General features: G+C 45.3%; 1 protein-coding gene across 5 annotated transcripts in view; it reads right to left on the reverse strand.

Moving 5' to 3' along the window:
* ARHGEF6 (Rac/Cdc42 guanine nucleotide exchange factor 6) overlaps window positions 1-17090 on the reverse strand; it is a 116025-nt gene extending 98935 nt beyond the window's left edge. For 3 of the 5 annotated variants that reach the window (XM_027054817.2, XM_027054815.2, XM_027054816.2), the window contains exons 1-2: window positions 1187-1202; window positions 680-1106 (exon numbers count right to left, since the gene is read on the reverse strand). In XM_027054817.2, coding sequence (XP_026910618.1) covers window positions 680-844 — 165 coding nt within the window. In that variant the 5' untranslated portion in view covers window positions 845-1106; window positions 1187-1202. Of the gene's footprint in view, window positions 1-679; window positions 1107-1186; window positions 1204-16826 lie in introns of those variants that run through there. The other 2 variants (XM_053201743.1, XM_053201744.1) reach the window with 2 other exon arrangements.
* Window positions 17091-17386: the final 296 nt, after the last annotated feature.

A 17386-nucleotide genomic window follows, 5' to 3' on the forward strand; every position in this document is an offset into this window, starting at 1 on the left:
CATGTTCCCTGCCAACCTAAAGAAAGTGACAGGAGGACTTGACCTCTAAACTCACGTAAAGTGCCTACTTTAGAAATTAGCCATCCTCGTGATCATGGGTTCCCAACATTAACACTTTTGGAGTCTAGAAGAGAGTAAAGTTAGTTTCGCTTTGAACGCACGTTGCATTCAAAACCTATATTTGGTTTCTATTGTTTTACCAAAGCTTTCCTGACATTTTGGGTTATTTCTCCTGGTTGCTAAATAGCCTCTGTTCCAATGGATATTTTCTTTCTTTGAGAAGAAAATCGCCATGGATTTTAGTCAGACTGTCAATAAACACCATTAGTATCTGCTCTAAATCATGCCATGATTACACAGACTCACATAGACCCCAAGTTCAACAGATACCTTTGATACACAGGGAGGTACCACATGGATCTCTATGACAGAGCAAATGATAGCAGTATTTCTTCCTTGTCCCCTGGCACCAAAGGTGTATCAGTTGTATTATATTTGGGGGCCAATCGTTAAAGGAGAATATTTCACTTTCAGAGTTTTTCAAAGTAGAAAAACAACAAGACAGAATGCCAAACTCTTAGCGATGAAAAGTAGGAGAGTCCCTGGCAATAGAACACCTCCAGAGTTACATTATTACCGCTCTCTGGCGGTAAGCAATGCCAAAGAGCCTTTCTCTTACCTTTTCTAGAGAGCCAGGCCTAAGTCTGTTGATCAGTTTGCACAGCACTACCCCATTTTTCAGCGAAGACTTCAAGAACTCCTCCGGATCACAGATGGTCTTTTTGGGGGAATCTAAAACCCCCAAGGATATAAGCCATGTCACGATTCGCTCTTCTGGATTCATTGCTGAGGACTGTCTGCTCTGAACAGCTCTCTGGGGCAGCTGCAAAGACTAAAGCCACATCCGCGATTGCATCTGCTACTGTCTTCCGTTTTTATGAGTTCTCTGCTGGTGCTTGCAGAGCAAAGCATTTAAACAACTTTTCTTAGATAACGGGGGAGCCCACTCAACTTATGGGATCTTAAAGCCACAGAGATCACACGTAAAAGATGTAGAAATCGAATGCATAAAAATCCTGGAGAACGCTGGGCTTCTTCTTCAAAACCTGCAAAACAAATTCACTAGGATTAAAAAGAAGAAACACACGCAAACACCGCCCCTCCCCCCCCCCAAAAAAAACCCCACAGTGCAAGAAGCTGTAAGGGAAGGAAGTGAAGGAGAGAGTAGGAAGCAAGTGCTCTCGGAAAACAGAAAGGACCTTGGAGATGAGACACCCAAGGGCCAGTCTGGGAGAACACTGTCAATAAATAGTCTAGCCCCAGTGAAAATCTGGCCTCTGTCAGGAGGAAGATGCCAACTGGCTCTTAGGTCAGACAGATCTGAGCCTCGTGGGGAAGGTAGGCTGAGAAAACGTGCCAAGTGAATGAAGATTGTGCCTGCTGTCAGCCATCACGGTGTATACGCAGAAGCTAGAAGAATGGCATTTTACTTTGCAGCCAAAAAAGCTATGTTTAGGGAAATAGGCTAAGGATAACATCTGACATCCTGTTTACTTGCATTCTTTAGCAATTCCTTTTCTGGACCTGGTTCCACTACACAATCCAGCTGCAGTACCCTTAGCAAAGGCTCAGACACAGTCCCATAAGTGGGTCCAAAACACTTGAAAACAGAACTTTGGAGAACAAAAGAGCCCTTGTCCTCTGTCTATACTACAGTCTGGAAAGTGCACGCTTCCCCCAACAAGAAACACTTTGCGTTAAAAATCCTGCTCTGAGAAGAGAAAAAAAAAACTGGTCTATAACAGACCTTGTTACCCTCAAACATTGTCACCACCCAGTTGAAATAGTCATAGAATTGGGAAACTTACGATAAGGCCAGTGTGAAGAGCATAGTCTTTTTTTTTTTTTTATATTAAACATAATTTATCATCACATTGGTTTCCAGACAACACCCAGTGCTCATCCCAACGGGTGCCCTCCTCCATGCCCATCACCCACCTTCCCCTCGCCCCCACCCCCCATCTAGCACAGCCTTAAACTAGCCAATGCACGGTACTCCCCATCAGTCACCACCCCTCCTCACACAGAGGATCTTCCTAAGCTTCCGAATCCTTCTCAGCACAGCTTTAGACATCTACCACCAAATAACCAGCTTAGATGAGCTTCAAAACTTCCCCTTCTTGCCCTGTCCTAACACTTAACCACGCTTTACTATTATTACTTTTTGATACGTCTCCCCCACCAGAACGCAACCTCCCTAGAGCAGAGAGAGGTCTTGTCCGTCTGGTTTAACACCGTTCTCAGCAGCACCAGGGGCACAGTAGATGTTCCAAAATGAATGAATGAATGAATGAATGAATGCGCACATATGTCTTAAGACAAACATGTTTTTTTTCCTGGCCAATGATTTTTACTTTTGAGATATAATTGACACGTAATAAATCGCACATATTTAAGATGTATGTACGATATAATGAATTTTGACATATGTATATACCTGTGATAGAACCACACACATACACACTCACACAATCCAGATAAAACTTTCCATCACCCCCAGATGTGTCCTTGTGCCCTTTCAATCCCCTCTTCCCCCCCCTTCCCTTCCCATCTGCTTTCAGTCCCTGTACATTAGTTTGCATTTTCTGGAATCACATATAAATGGAAGCATACAGTATGGTACTTCCTTTTTTTGTTGTTAAGTATATTTATTTATTTATTTTGTGAGAGAGAGTGTGTGAGTGAGGGAGGGGCAGAGAGAGAGGGAGAGAGAGAATCCCAAGCAGGCTCCACGCTGTCAGCACACAGAGCCTGATGTGGGGCTTGATCCCACAACCACTAGATCATGACCTGGGCTGAAATCGGAAGTTGGACGCTCAACCGGCTGACCCACCCAGGCACCCCTGTGGTACTTCCTTTTACCTGGCTTCTTTCACTCAGCAGTATCATTTTCAGATTCATTCATGTTGTTTTGTCTAATAATAGTTTTAAAAGAAGGATTTGACCTCCAAATGTTTGATCTGATGTAATTATACTTAGAAACAAAATACGTACAGTCAGTCAAAAGTTTTAAGTGACGGGGTGCCTGGGTGGCTCAGTCGGTTAAGTGTCTGACCCTTGGTATCGGCTTGGGTCATGATCTCACGGTCCGTGAGTTCGAGCCCCGCATTGGGCTCTGTGCTGACATCTCAGAGCCCGGAGCCTGCTTCGGATTCTGTGTCTCCCTCTCTCTCTCTCTCTGCCTCTCCCCCACTTGTGCTCTCTCAAAAATGAATAAACGTTAAAAAAAAATTTTTTTTAATAAAAAAAAGATCTGCAGGAAGTAAGGTCAGTGTTAACATCTGCTGGGTACTAGTTATACTGTTTACTTTTACATGTTTGAAACGTTCATAATTGATGTTTAAATTTTTGGATCTACCTGGGCACTTCAAAAACAGAGTTGGGAGCCGTAGTCCCCAGTACCCTGCTTCAGAAGATCTGTTCTAAGGCACCGGAATCTAAATTACTAAACACCCACTTGATTCTGACACAGGTACACCAAGGTCACACTTGGAGACACAAGTGGGTTTATAACCTTCCACTCTACCCCAATTTCCGCCAACACCTGGGTCACGACCACCCGGTTCCTTGACTTTCCCTACTTGCGATTGATGGGTTACCTCCAGCCCTTCTGTGAAAACGGACCTGGGCCTTTACATCATTTTTACTTTGCCAGCTGGCACGAGAGGAAGTTTTATCGGTAGCGGTAGCCGGTGATAGAGAGACATTGCAGAAGAAGGGGTTTTACTTCCTGTTTCCTGTGTGCTCGCTCCACAGGCTCTTGCCGGGTTTCCAGCTTTCCGAGTGCTCCCCCTCTGCATCCGAGTGCTCCCCTTCTATGACACTGGCTCCCTCCAGTGCACAGTGGGGAGCAGGTTCTCCTGGCAGCCAATTGGGGGGGGCGGTTTCTAAAGCAAGGTGCCTTTGGTGAGACACCTCCCCCATGAATAGGAAACAAGCACCATAAAGGGCACATTTTCAGCAAGTTCTAGAGGGCAGATGTCCAGCAAGTTCCATCGACTCAGCCCCATGGCAGCTTCTATAACAAGGCCTGGATTTCAGCTGCGTATTTTTTTAGAGTTCCCTTTACTTCTTACTAGCCAATCCCTCATTACTCCAATCCCCTATTACTGTTCACAGTCCTGTTCAAATCTTGCTGTGGTTTCTCTGTCCTGATTGGACCCAGACTGACACGCCTCTTCATCTTCAATGAACACTCTTCCGTGTTAGCCAACCGCTTGTACTTTGTCATCACAGATTTCTCCCCTTCCTAAATCGTGAATTCAAACATCACCTGTCTCTAACCACAACCTACCGTCTTTCCAGCTGCTTGTTTGGTTTCTCCCACTACAACTAGCCCCTAACCTTGTAGGAATCTTCAAAGCACTGTTTTCCAAAATGATTATACCATTTCAATAATCAGGGTCTGATTTCCCATTGCTCCACATCACAGCTAATACTTGATATTTCCGACATTTTTTTATGTTCGTGGCTGTGAAATTTACTTTTCTATGATTACTAATAAGGTGAAAGCATCTTATCATATGTTGATTGATAATATTTCCTCTTCTGTCAAATACTTGCTCATTGCCATTATCCACTTTTCTACTGGGTTGTCTGTTATTACTGTCTTGTAAAAGTTTGTTATACATAATGGATACTAAACCAATGCTAGTTATATGTGTTTGTACATAGCTTCTTCTTTTTTAAGTTTATTTATTTATTTTTGAGAGAGAGAGGGAGAGAGAGGGAGAATGAGTGGGGGAGGGGCAGACAGAGAGGGGGACAGAGAATCGGAAGCAGGCTCCGTGCTGACAGCAGAGACCCCGATGTGGGGCTCATACTCACAAACCGGGAGATCATGACCTGAGCCGAATTGGATGCTTAACTGACTGAGCCGCCCAGGCGGCCCATCTTCTTTTTTTGAAGTTTATTTATTTATTTTGAGAGAGAAAGAGAGATAGTGGGGAAGGGGCAGAGAGAGAGAGAGGGAGACGGAATCCCAAGGAGGCCCCGTTCTATCAGCGCAGAGCCTGACATGGGGTTCGAACCCACGAACCGTGAGATCATGACCTGAGCTGAAGTCGGACGCTCAACCGACTGAGCCACCCAGGCGCCCCCGTGTATATCTTCCTGTACTCTTGTCTTTCTTCGTGGTGTAAGATGTGGTGTATTTTAGGAAACAGAAGTTCTTGATTTTTAAAAATAAGATACTTTATCTCAGTCTCGGGTGAAATAAATCCAGAATTGGGCAGCCCAAGGCCAGCATGCAGCTTCATAGTCACGAGAGACCCAAGACTCTGCTCTCTCACTACCTCACCGTCCTTAACTTCCCACCTCATCGTTCAAAACGACTGTTTATGTGAACGTGGACTGGGCAATGATTTCTTAGATATCAGACCAAGGCCACAAGCAACAAAAGAAAAGATAAGTTGGTCTTCATCAAAATTGAAAATGTCGCGCTTCAAAGGACACCATCAAGAAAGTGAAAAGACAACTCCAGAATGAGAGAAAACGTTTGCAGTCATATATCTCATTAGGGACTTGTATGCAGAATATATAAAGAACACTTATAACTCAATAATAAAAAGACAAATAACTAAAAATAGGCAAATTATCTGAATAAACGTTTCTCCAAAAGAGATACACGAACAGCTAATAAGCTCAAGAAAAGATGCTCAAGGGGCGCCTGGGTGGCTCAGTCGGTTGGGCGACCGACTTCGGCTCAGGTCATGATCTCACGGTCCTTGAGTTCGAGCCCCGCATCAGGCTCTGTGCTGACAGCTCAGAGCCTGGAGCCTGTTTCAGATTCTGTGTCTCCCTCTCTCTCTGACCCTCCCCCATACATGCTCTGTCCCTCTCTGTCTCAAAAATAAATAAATGTAAAAAAAAAATTAAAAAAAAAAAAGAAAAGATGCTCAAAATCATTAGCATTCAGCGAAATGCAAATCAAAACTGCAGTGAGGGGCACCTGGGTGGCTCAGTCGGTTCAGCATCGGACTCTTGGTTTCGGCTCGGGTCATGATCTCACGGTTCCTGAGTTCCAGCCCCACCTCGGGTGAGCTCAAGCCCAGCTTCAGGCTCCTCGCTGACAGCTTGGTGCCTGGGTAGGATTCTCTCTCACTCCCTCTCTCTCTGTCCCTCGCTCACTCATGACCTCTCTCTCTCAAAAACAAATACATAAATAAATTAATTAATTAATTTTTAAAACCCCCCAATGACATTGAACTTCATACCCATTAGGATAGCCATAATCAAAAAGACAGATCGTGGGGCACCTGGCTGGCTCAGTCAGAAGAGCATGTGACTCTTGATCTCGAGGTCATAAGTTCGAGACCCACGCTGGGTATAAAGATTACTAAAAAGAAAAATTTGGGGGGCACCTGAGTGGTTCAGTTAAGCTGCGGACTCTTGATTTCAGCTCAGGTCACGATCTCGAGGTTCATGGGATCCAGCCCCGCGTCCGGCTCCACGCTGGCAGTGCACGGAGCCTGCTTCTGATTCTCTCTGTCTCTCTCTCTCTGCCCCTCCCCCACTCATGCTCCCTCTCTCTCAATGATAAATGAATAACCGTAAACAATGTTTTAAAAGGAACCCCAAACACGTGAAGTTTAAAAAAAAATTTTTTTTTTAATTAAAAAAAACAAACAAAAAACCTGAAATGATAGGCGTGCCTGAGTGGCTCAGTTGGTTGAGTGTCCAACTCTTGATTTCAGCTCAGGTCATGACCCCGTGGTTCATGAGATCAAGCCCCACGTCGGGCTCCGTGCTGACAGTGTGGAGCCTGCTTGGGGTTCTCTCTCTCCCCCTCTCTCTGCCCCTCCCTTGCTTGTGCTCTCTCTCTTTTTCTTGAAATGAATAAATAAACTCAAAAAACTGAACAATAAAATTTAAAAACCTGAATCGACAGACAATAACTCGTGTTGGTAAGGATGTGGAGAAATTAGAACCCTCATACATTGTCGGTGGGAATGTCAAATAGCTGAGCTGCTGTGGTAAACAGTTTTGCAGTGCCTCACAATGTTGACACAGTCACAATATAACCCAGCAACTCCTCTCTGAGAACACTGTACTAACTGCCAGGAGTCAGACACAAAAGGTCACACATTGTGTGATTCCACTTATACGGAATGGTCAGTAGAGGCAAGTCCGAATGGACAGAAAGTAGGACAGCAGTTGCCCGGGACTGGGGTGGGGGGCGGAGGGGAAATTGGGAGTGACTGCTAAGGGATATGAGGGTTTCTTTGGGGAAGAGGTGAAGAAAATGTTAATGTTGTAAACTTGATTTGGTGATGGTTGCACAACTCTGAATATGCTGGAAGCCATTAAACTGTATGCTTAGAATAAGTGAGTTATATACTTTCTGAATTATGTCTCAATAAAGCTGTTATTTTTTAAAATTCTTTAATGTTTATTTATTCATTTTGAGAGAGAGAAAGAGCACGAGCAGGGGAGGGGCAGAGAGAGAGAGAGAGAGAGAGAGAGAGAGAGAGAGAGAATGAGAATCCCAAGCTGTCAGCGTGGAGCCTGATGTGGGGCTCGAACTCATGAACGGTGAGATCATGACCTGAGCCAAAATCAAGAGTGAGATGCTCAACCGACTGAGCCACCCAGGCGGCCCCAAAGCATTATTTTTTATTTTTTTAAGTCTACTTATTTATTTTGAAAGAGAGAACACACACGAGCGAGCAGGGGAGGGGCAGAGAGAGAGAGGGAGAGAGAAAGAATCCCAAGCAGCCTCTGTGCTCACAGCAACTCAGGACTCAGTCTCACAAACCGTGAGATCATGACCTGAGCCGAAACCAAAAATCGGACGCTTAACCAACTGAGCCGCCCAGGTGCCCCAAAGCTATTATTTTTTTAAAGGCAATTGTGAGTTAAAAAAAAAAAAATAGGCTGCTTGAACTCCAACCATGTCTGCATTTCAGCCACCAGGAAGAAAGAAGGGGAAATTAAAACGATACACACACACACACACACACACACACCATTTGCTAGGAAAAATTTATAACATACTGAAAAATTGAAAGAATAGTATGACGACCTCCTTTGTACCCAGCATCCAAATTTAATAATTAGCAACATTCTGCCATATTTCACTTGCCTCCATAGGTGCAGTGGCTATATTTTTAAAAATAAACTATGTGCAAATACACCGAAGGCATCATATCACTTCAGCACGCCTCTCCTAAAATTAAGGGCATTTTCAATGTAACCAAAGATCTATTATCACAACTAAGAAAATTAACAGTAGTTCACGAATGCCTTCTAATTTTCAGTCCATATTAAGATTTCTCCACGTGTCCCTAAAAATGTCTTTTCGAGATTTTTTTTTCCCCAAAGCAGCATCCAATCAATCTGCCCTTCTTTGGGGTCGTAGTACTGAATTCATTTTGAGGCAAAACAATCTGAGTGACCCTCGGGGTCTTCATCCTTTGTTTCCCTTCTCTTGGGGACCAACGTTCTGCACTGCTTGTTGTCTCAGTATTTGGAAAGAGCTCATTCGTATACTTTGTCCAGTTTACTAGTTGTTTATGTTAGGGGAAAAAGTCCATACCACATAATCTTTTATGGGTAGAAGCAGACATTGCCTTAGTCTACTTTTTTTACGATATGTATTTATTTTTGAGAGAGCGTAAGTCGGGGAGGGACAGAAGGAGGGGAACAGAAGATCCAAAGCCGGGTCTGTGCTGAGCACAGACCCCGACGTGGGGCTCGAACTCACGAACCGCGAGATCGTGATCAGAGCTGAGGACGGATGCTCAACCGACTGAGCCACCCGGTGCCCGAAGTCTTTTAATTATCCTTCTACAGCATGCGACAAATGAGACCCAATACGGTTCATTGTTGTTACGAGGGCTCTTTAGATAGTCAGAATATTGACCTTTTGGTATATAGGTTTTAAATTTCGGCTCACGTCATGATCTCACAGTTCATGGGTGCGAGCCCCACGGCAGGCTCCGTGCTGTCTCTGCACTGGCAGCCCAGAGCCTGCTCGCGATTCTCTCTCTCTCCCTCTCTCTCTGCCCCTCCCCTGCTCGCTGTCTGCCTCAAAAATATATAGATATTTAAAAATAAAAAAAACCAATCTCTCCCAACACTCAACAGTTAAAAAGAATCCACTAGAAAATGGGCAAAAGACACACACAGATACTCCATGAAATAGAATACATAGATGATAAATAAACGCATGGAAAGATGATCAGTATCATTGGGCAATGAAAATTAAAACCACAGTCAGAGATCACTGCACACATATCAGAAGAGCTAGAATAAAAAACATTGACAACACCAAATGCTGCCGAGGATGCAGAGAAACTAGACCCTAACTCATACGTTGCCGGCGGGAAGGTAAAAGTGTTATAACCGCTCCAGAAAGTAGTTTGCCGTTTTTCAATGAACTAAACAGGTTATTGCCATACAACCCGGCAATTGCACCCTCGGGCATTATCTACAGATATCAGATCTGACTTCTGCAGTTTGTATCTGTAGATGCCAGCTTTCTGTTGGTCTGTTAATTCAATGTTTGCCTTTTCTGCATCGACCTTCCAATCAAACCAGTTAACGAAACATTCCTGTGTTAGATTTAGAGCTTGAGTATGTATGTAGACGCATACCAGCCACGTCTACTTTGCTATGATCAAGAATTACTAAGAAACACGGCCCCGTTTGTACTGTGCCAATAATCAGATTGCTGGATTTATAAACCCAGATCATGTCCATACCAAGAGCGCAGAAGGAAAAGGCAGTGTAACAACGCTCGTCTTCTTAGTAAATGTGATTTTTAAAAAAATTTTTTTTAACGTTTATTTATTTTTTGAGAGAGAGAGAGAGAGAGACAGAGACACAGAATCCGAAGCAGGCTCCAGGCTCTGAGCTGTGAGCACAGAACCTGATGCGGGGCTCGAACCCACAGACCGTGAGATCATGACCTGAGCCGAAGTCAGACGCTTAACCAACTAAGCCACCCAGGCGCCCCAGTAAATGTTATATGGGTGATCAGCAGCATTTGAAAGTGTCCCTTTCAGGGGTGCCTGGCTGGCTCAGTCAGAGGAGCATGCAACTCTTGAGCTCGGGGTCGAGGGTTCAGGCCCCACGCTGGGTGTACAGATTACTTAAAAATAAAACCTTAGGGGTGCCTGGGTGGCTTCGGCGTCTGACTCTTGATTTCGGCTCAGGTCACAATCCCATAGTTCGAAGTGCGAGCTCCACGTCGGGCTCTGCGCTGACAGTGCGGAGCCTGCTTGGGATTCCCTCTCTGTCTCTGTCCCCCACTCTCTCAAAACAAATAAATAAACTTAAAAATTAAATTAAATAAAAAAAAAAAGAAAAAGACCATGCACAGACCCGCCAAAAAACTAAGTTCAAAGGGAGAGCCCCTGCTTGCTTCCAGGGGCCACTTTAATTTTTAATAAGGCTCTAGGTCATTTTAACCTGGTAGATTGCTGAAGCTTGGCCAAGGAGTTTGATGCATTTGATGTGCATATCCAGAGGACTGAGGCTTACAGGAACCTGCAAACGTCAGCAAACATAATTCCTGGACAACAAGGGAAATAAAATGACGTCCTCTGTCCCACTCAATACGCTGCAGGATCCCCAAAGTGGGAGTTACGTGCATTAAAAGAGCCTTTCCCACTGTCTGCAACATCAGCTTTTCAAGTGGGAAAAAATTCAGGCCACCTAAAGGCCATACATACCATAATGAGACAAAATCTCTTACCTTCTGCAAGCATTAGTTCCATGAAATCCAACTGCCACCAGGCTCCTGGTAAAATCTGGTTAGGGAGATCTTTCTGGGCTTAGCTTGGGAGTGGCCTGGAAAGAATTCTGCTGATAGGGCTGCCTGGGTGGCTCAGTCGGTTAAGTGTCTGACTCTTGGTTTCGATTCAGGTCATGATCTCACAGCTCTTGAGTTTGAGCCCCACGTCAGGCTCTGTGCTGACAGCTGGGAGCCTGGAGCCTGCTTCGGATTCTGTGTCTCCCGCTCTCTGTGCCCCTCCCCTGCTTGCACTCTCTCTCTCCCTCTCTCTCTCTCTCTCTCAAAATAAATAAACATTAAATTTAACAAAATTATTTTACTTTTTCTTTTTAATATGTATTTATTTTTGAGAGAGACAGAGACAGAATGCGAGTGGGTTAGGGGCAGACAGAGAGGGAGACACAGAATCCGAAGCAGGCTCCAGGCCCCGAGCTGTCAGCACAGAGCCCGATGTGGGGCTCGAACTCACGAGCCGTGAGATCATGACCTGAGCCGACGTCGGACGATCAACCGACCGAGCCACCCAGGCGCCCCTTAACAAAATTATTTTTAAAAGAAGTGTTGTCAGGTAATTCCCATAGCCCAGTCAAATTTAGCTTCTTTCTCAATCCGTTTGCCCCTTTCCCTTGGTGAAGTACATGATTTATTTTGCCCATTTTTTTTTAGTCAACACAAGTTTCTTACTGTAGGAAGTTATCCACGAGATATTGTTTTCCGTGAGATATGCTTTCGCTCAACAAAGTAAAATGCTCTATTGTTTTTTTCAGTCGCGCTGTTGCACGACCGACACCAAAGACAGATCTGGTATTAGTAGATTTTATAGGTCGATTCTAAGTCCAGAACTAAAAATGGCAGCTGTAGTGTAACTAACTGGTATTAGCTTGTCGGCCTTGCGCAGGTTTAATTCCAGACCAAACATGAGTTTCCGGGGCCGTATGTTAAGTCATCGCAGCAGAGGAGGCCTTAAGCGGGCCGCTTTTAGCCACAGCACCTTACCCATTGGTAAATACTATTACATCTGCATTTGGAACAAGAACATCATATAAATCAGGTCAGAGTTTTCAAAATTTGGACGCCTCAAAGCTGGGAGAGAGCTGGCAGCTTCAGTTGCCCAGAAGTCTCTTCAGATTCTAGGCACCACACGAGAAGGTCTGGTGGATTATCATGCAATTGTTTCATCCGAGGTTTTACACACTCTGCCAAGCCTGGAATCCACTGTCTACGGTATTGTGCTGGTCTCAAAACTGTCTGAGTTTTTTTTCTTTTAGGAGGCTGTTTGAGCTACAAAATGGGTGGCCTCCTAGACTGTCACACTCTGTGGCTTACGGCTGACAACAGACGCCTTAAATATTCCACCTCAGATAAGCAATACTGAGACTTGTCTAGTGAGGCCTTATGCCCTTGTAAAGCAAAGAAGGAGAACCAAGCCAATGCATCAACCAGTTTTCCATTGTTCTTTGGCTTCTAAGGCTGCCAGCAAACCATCTACATTTTGAAAATCGTTGATCCCTCCTAGTGGCACAAATTTCTCTAAGTTTTCCTGTCAATGATGAGAAAAAACAGTAGGGAGTCTCAAAACCCTTGAGGAATTCTTTGTTATAAATCCCAGACTCCCCCATAAGCAAAAGCAAACAAGATTTCGGATCCACCTGCTACTGGAACAGAAAGAGGAAGGAAGGGAAGGAGGAAGGAAAGAAAGAAGGGAGGGAGGGAGGGAGGGAGGGAAGAAGGGAGGCAGGAAGGAAGGAAGGGAGGGAGGCAGGGAAGAAGGAAGGAAGGAATGGAGGGAGGGAGGGAGGAAGGAAGGAAGGGAGGGAGTCAGGGAAGAAGGAAGGAAGGAAGGGAGGGAGGGAGGGATGTGAGCCAGGACTGTAGGCCTGACCCACAGGTATCTAATGAGATGACTCATAAAACATTGTGTCCTAGGGGCAAGATATAAGAACAGCCAACAAGGGTATTGCTTTATACATGTATAAATATATATAAATGTATTTATTTAATAAAAATTAGATAAGCAGATATCTGAGGTGGCTATAGTTGAATGTTTGTGTCCCCCTCAAAATCCGTATGTTGAAACCTAATCCCCAATGTGAGGGTATTTGGAGGGGGGGGGCCTTATAAAAGAAGCCCAGAGAGCTCCTTCGCCCCTTCTGTCATATGAAGTTAGAGTGAAAAGATGGCTGCCTGTGAACCAGGAAGCAGATTCACAACAGACAATGAATCTGCCATCACCTTGATCTTGGATTTCCCAGCCTCCAGAACCATGAGAAATAAATGTTTAGTTTATAAGCCACCCGGTCTCTCGTGTTTTGTTCCAGACGCCCAAACAGACTAAAACAGAAGTCAACTGCCCCAATGGGAAGTCACACCCCCATTCCGGAACTAAGCCAGTTTGCAGACCCCAGAACCCATAAAGTAAAGGAGAGGCCAGGTTCCCATGACGAAGCACGGTACGACATGACAAATACATCGGTAGCGATTTCCCCGTCCTTCTCCAAAAGCATCTGTGACCGTTTACTCAGATAGCCAGGGAAAGGGGAATATACACAGAACTTTTGAGGTCTCCTGGAACCAGGAAGTGAAGGAGACACTGATACTGAGCCCAAAGTGGGTAGAGAGAGGGTTTACAGTGGTCAGGTAATAATAAGGAGAATAAGGAGTATTGGCTCAGGTCTCACAGTAGGTCCAGTAGTCATTTACGTGGCTCCCAGATGAATAATGGATGAATATGAGCAGTTACCAGAATCCTTATATATCAGCTCATTGATCTACAGAGTAAGAGCTATCATAATAGGAAAGGTCCTGTGGAAGCCCCCGAAACCTTTCCCCTCACAAAAAGTCCCCCAATGACCAAGAGAGTAAATAAAAACCAGTATCACATCCCTGGGCACGGGTGGCAGGAATGGCAAAAATTAGTGTCACCCTCAAAACATACAATGATGCAAGAGTCACGGTCCCCATCACATCCCCATTTTATCAGTCTGGCATCTGCCCAGTAACAGTCCCAGTAATGGAGCGCCTGGCGGGCTCAGGTGGTTGAGTGTCCAACTCTTGATTTCGGCTCAGGTCATGACCTCAGGGTTGTGAGATCAAGCCCCGTGTAGGGCTCAGTGCTGGGCTGAGTGTGGAGCCTGCTTAGGATTCTCTCTCTCCCTCTCTCTCAAAATAATAATAATAATAATAATAATAATAATAATAATAATACTCCCAATTACATTTACTGAGCTGGATGTGGTATCTTTACTAGAGCAGATTAACACAGCCTCTGGCAAGTGGCAGGTGGCTACAGATTTGGGAAAATATACTCTTTCATACCCACCAGGAAGAAAAATCAAAAACAGTTTCCAATTGCATGGAACAGACACCAATATATATTCACAATCTTACCCCAGGGCTATGTAATTTCTCCTGTTCTCTCTCATAATAAAGCACAAAGGTACTTAAGCCATCTGGATATTTCATAGAACACCATAATGATCCCTCAGATTGATGTTATCATGTTAATCCGATCTGATGAGTAAAAAAGCAAAAGTACCCTGGATGCTCTAGGACATATGCACTCTAGAGAGTCAGAGATAAACCCCACAAAGATTCAGGCAGGGATAAGCCACATGAGTGAAGTTTTTAGAGATCTAGGGTCTGTGGAAGGCTGAGGCATTTGCTCCAAAGTGATTTTGAACTTTGAATCTCCTACCTCTAAGAAAGAATATAAAAGTGGACCTCTTCGTGTCTGGAAGCAGCACGTTCCAATGCTTGGGAACACTGCACCGGTCCATTTAGTGAGCGGCGTAGAAGGCAACTTGTTTGGAACAAGGCCCAGAGCAAGAAAGGGCTCTGTAGCAAGTTCAAGGTGTACTAAATGCAAACCTGCCACTTTGGTCATATGATCCAGAAGTTCCATAATACTTGAGGTATCTGGGGGGGTGGGGGTTATGTTTATGTATTTATTTTTTTCAGTAATCTCTACACCCAACGTGGGGCTTGAACTCAAGAGTTGCATGCTCTTCCGACTGAGCCAGCCCGGTGCCCCAAAAGGTATCTGTGGCTTAAAAAAATGCTGACAGGGGCACCTGGGTGGCTGAGTCGGTTAAGCGTCCCACTTCAGCTCAGGTCATGATCTCGCGGTTCGTGAGTTCAAGCCCCGTGTCGGGCTCTGGGCGGACAGCTCGGAGCCTGGAGCCTGCTTCGGATTCTCTCTCTCTGCCCCTCCCCTGCTCATGCTTGGTCTCTCTCTGTCTCAAAAATAAATAAAACATTTAAAACACTTAAAAATAAATAAATAAATAGATAAATACTGGCAAGCCCAAAAAGGAGCAGGGCAATGCAGATCCTCAGGGTTCTGGAGCAAGGCCAGGCCATCCAGAAGCAAAGAACTATGTATCATTTGAAAAGGAGCTCCTGACATGCCAAGGGCCCTGGTAGAGATCTGAGCACTGACCTTGGGACATCAAGTGACATCATGTTCCCAGAACTGCCCATCACGAGCTGGGTTCTGTGAGATCTACCCAGTTTGGACAGACCCAACAGTAATCCATTGGAAGATAAAGTGATACATGTAGCAGGATGAGGCTCAAGCAGGCCCAGGGGACACAAGCAAGCTGCAGGAACAGGTGGTCCAGACACCTATGTCACCTGCCACTGTTGTGCTGGTACCTCTCCCTCGACTCACACCTATAGATAGGCATATGGACCGTCTGACGTAAAAAGGAAAGAGCTCAAACTTGGCTCATGGTTGGGTAGGCTCAGTTTGGGCACAGGCTGAAGATGTGCATCCCACCCCCCTCCCCATGGCCACACTCGAGGATTTCTATGAAAGACACGAGCAGAGCTTTCGGTGGTATCCTTGGTATGGGGTATACTTGGTCATCCACCTTGTGCGGAAGAAGCGTCCTCGGATTACAACACGTATTGGTTCATGGCCACAGGAAATGGTTAGCTTGGTTGGTCGGGGGCTTCAAAGGGAAAGATGGGAAGATTGGGGTCAGGGAGGTCTGAGGAAGAGGCATACGGGTGGACTTAGGGGAATGGGCACAATGTGACGGGTTTTGTCTTTTCACGTTAACACCCACCAGAGAGCAGAAGAAGCACTAAATGGCCAGGGAGACATGATGACCTGGCCGCTTGGTAGAGACAGAGGCTACGCACGGGCCCAACAGCACCGTCTTCCTCTTACAGGGCTGATCTACACATGGCCGCGGCCAAATATGTGACCTTCCAGCAACAGAGACCAACACTAAGTCCCCAAAATGGCACCATCCCTTGAGGATAGCAACGAGTTGCTTGGTCCCAAGATGATTATATTTGACCCCATCCCGTTGGAAAGGTCAGTGGTTCCTTCCGACAGAGACTGACCCGTGTGCCAAGTACGGACTTGCCTTACCTGCCCACAAAGAAGGCTTCAGCTGGCACCACTTTCTACGGGTTCGCGGAACATCTGATCTATCAACATACACCAAATTTCTAGTCCTCAACTCACAATTCAGCATGTCGGTCCTCCTCCCGTGGGGAGTAAGTGAGGGGCACAGAAGCCTGGAGTGTTACCTCAGTAGATGTCCCTCAACCTGAAAACTGGGGGAATACGTGACCCGCTTTGTCCCAGGGTGGGTTTCCCAGCAGCAGATGCTGAGATGAGAATTCCCATACATGCAATTAATTTAAAGAAGTGCTCCCAGGAGAACCTGATACGAGAATGGAGGAAGCAGAACAAGAAAGGGGAAGAAGCTAAACCCGTGGGTAATTTCTGGCAGCATCTTGCGGAAGGTTGTCGCTTCGGCATGATCCAATAGGGGAGCTCTGAGTGTCAACTCTGCCTTGCCTGATGCAGGTGGGGAGGAAGAGGGGTGTGCAAGGGTGAATGTGAACTCACGCGCACTATCAGCCCTCTGCGTGCACGAGCCAAGCAGCTCCAGCGGGCCTCACAGACACCCCCACAAGTGTGTCTTTACCTGGGCATCCCTTAGCCCCGTCCAGTTGACACATAAAATGAACCATCACAGGTACCCTGTGGGTTGGAGCAATTAGCACGTACCTTCTAAGTTCTCAAACGTAGGAGCGGCCGGTTGCTCCTGACACTCCCTTTTGTATCCTTTCAGGGTCTGGAGATTCCGTAGTGATTTCCCTGTTTGGCTCCCGATATTGGTAGTTGTGTCTTCTCTTGTGATCAAACTTGTTAGAGGTTTATCGAGGTGATTGATTTTTTAGAAGAATCACGCCTAACATCACTTATTTCTCTACTGTTTTCCCTTTTTCAGTGTCAGTGATTTCTGTTCAGATTTTTATTAGCTCCTTCCTTCTTCTTTGGTTTCATTTTGCTTTCTGTTTTCTGGTTGCTTAAAGAAGGAAACTGAGGTTATGGATTTGGGAACTTTCCTCTTTTCTAACGTAAACAGCATTTGGTGTTAAAAAGTTCCCTGTCGTGGGATTGTAGAGTGGTTGTAGCCACTGTGGAAAATAATTTTGTATTAACTCAAAATGGTAAAAAAACTAGTTACTATATGATCAGATACTACATGATCTGGGTGTCTATACCCAGGAGAACCAAAAACATGTTCACACAAAAAGCGGCGCAGGAATATTCACAGCCGCATT

Source organism: Acinonyx jubatus, chromosome X (genome assembly GCF_027475565.1).
Source record: "Acinonyx jubatus isolate Ajub_Pintada_27869175 chromosome X, VMU_Ajub_asm_v1.0, whole genome shotgun sequence".
Taxonomy (NCBI): Eukaryota; Metazoa; Chordata; class Mammalia; order Carnivora; family Felidae; genus Acinonyx; species Acinonyx jubatus.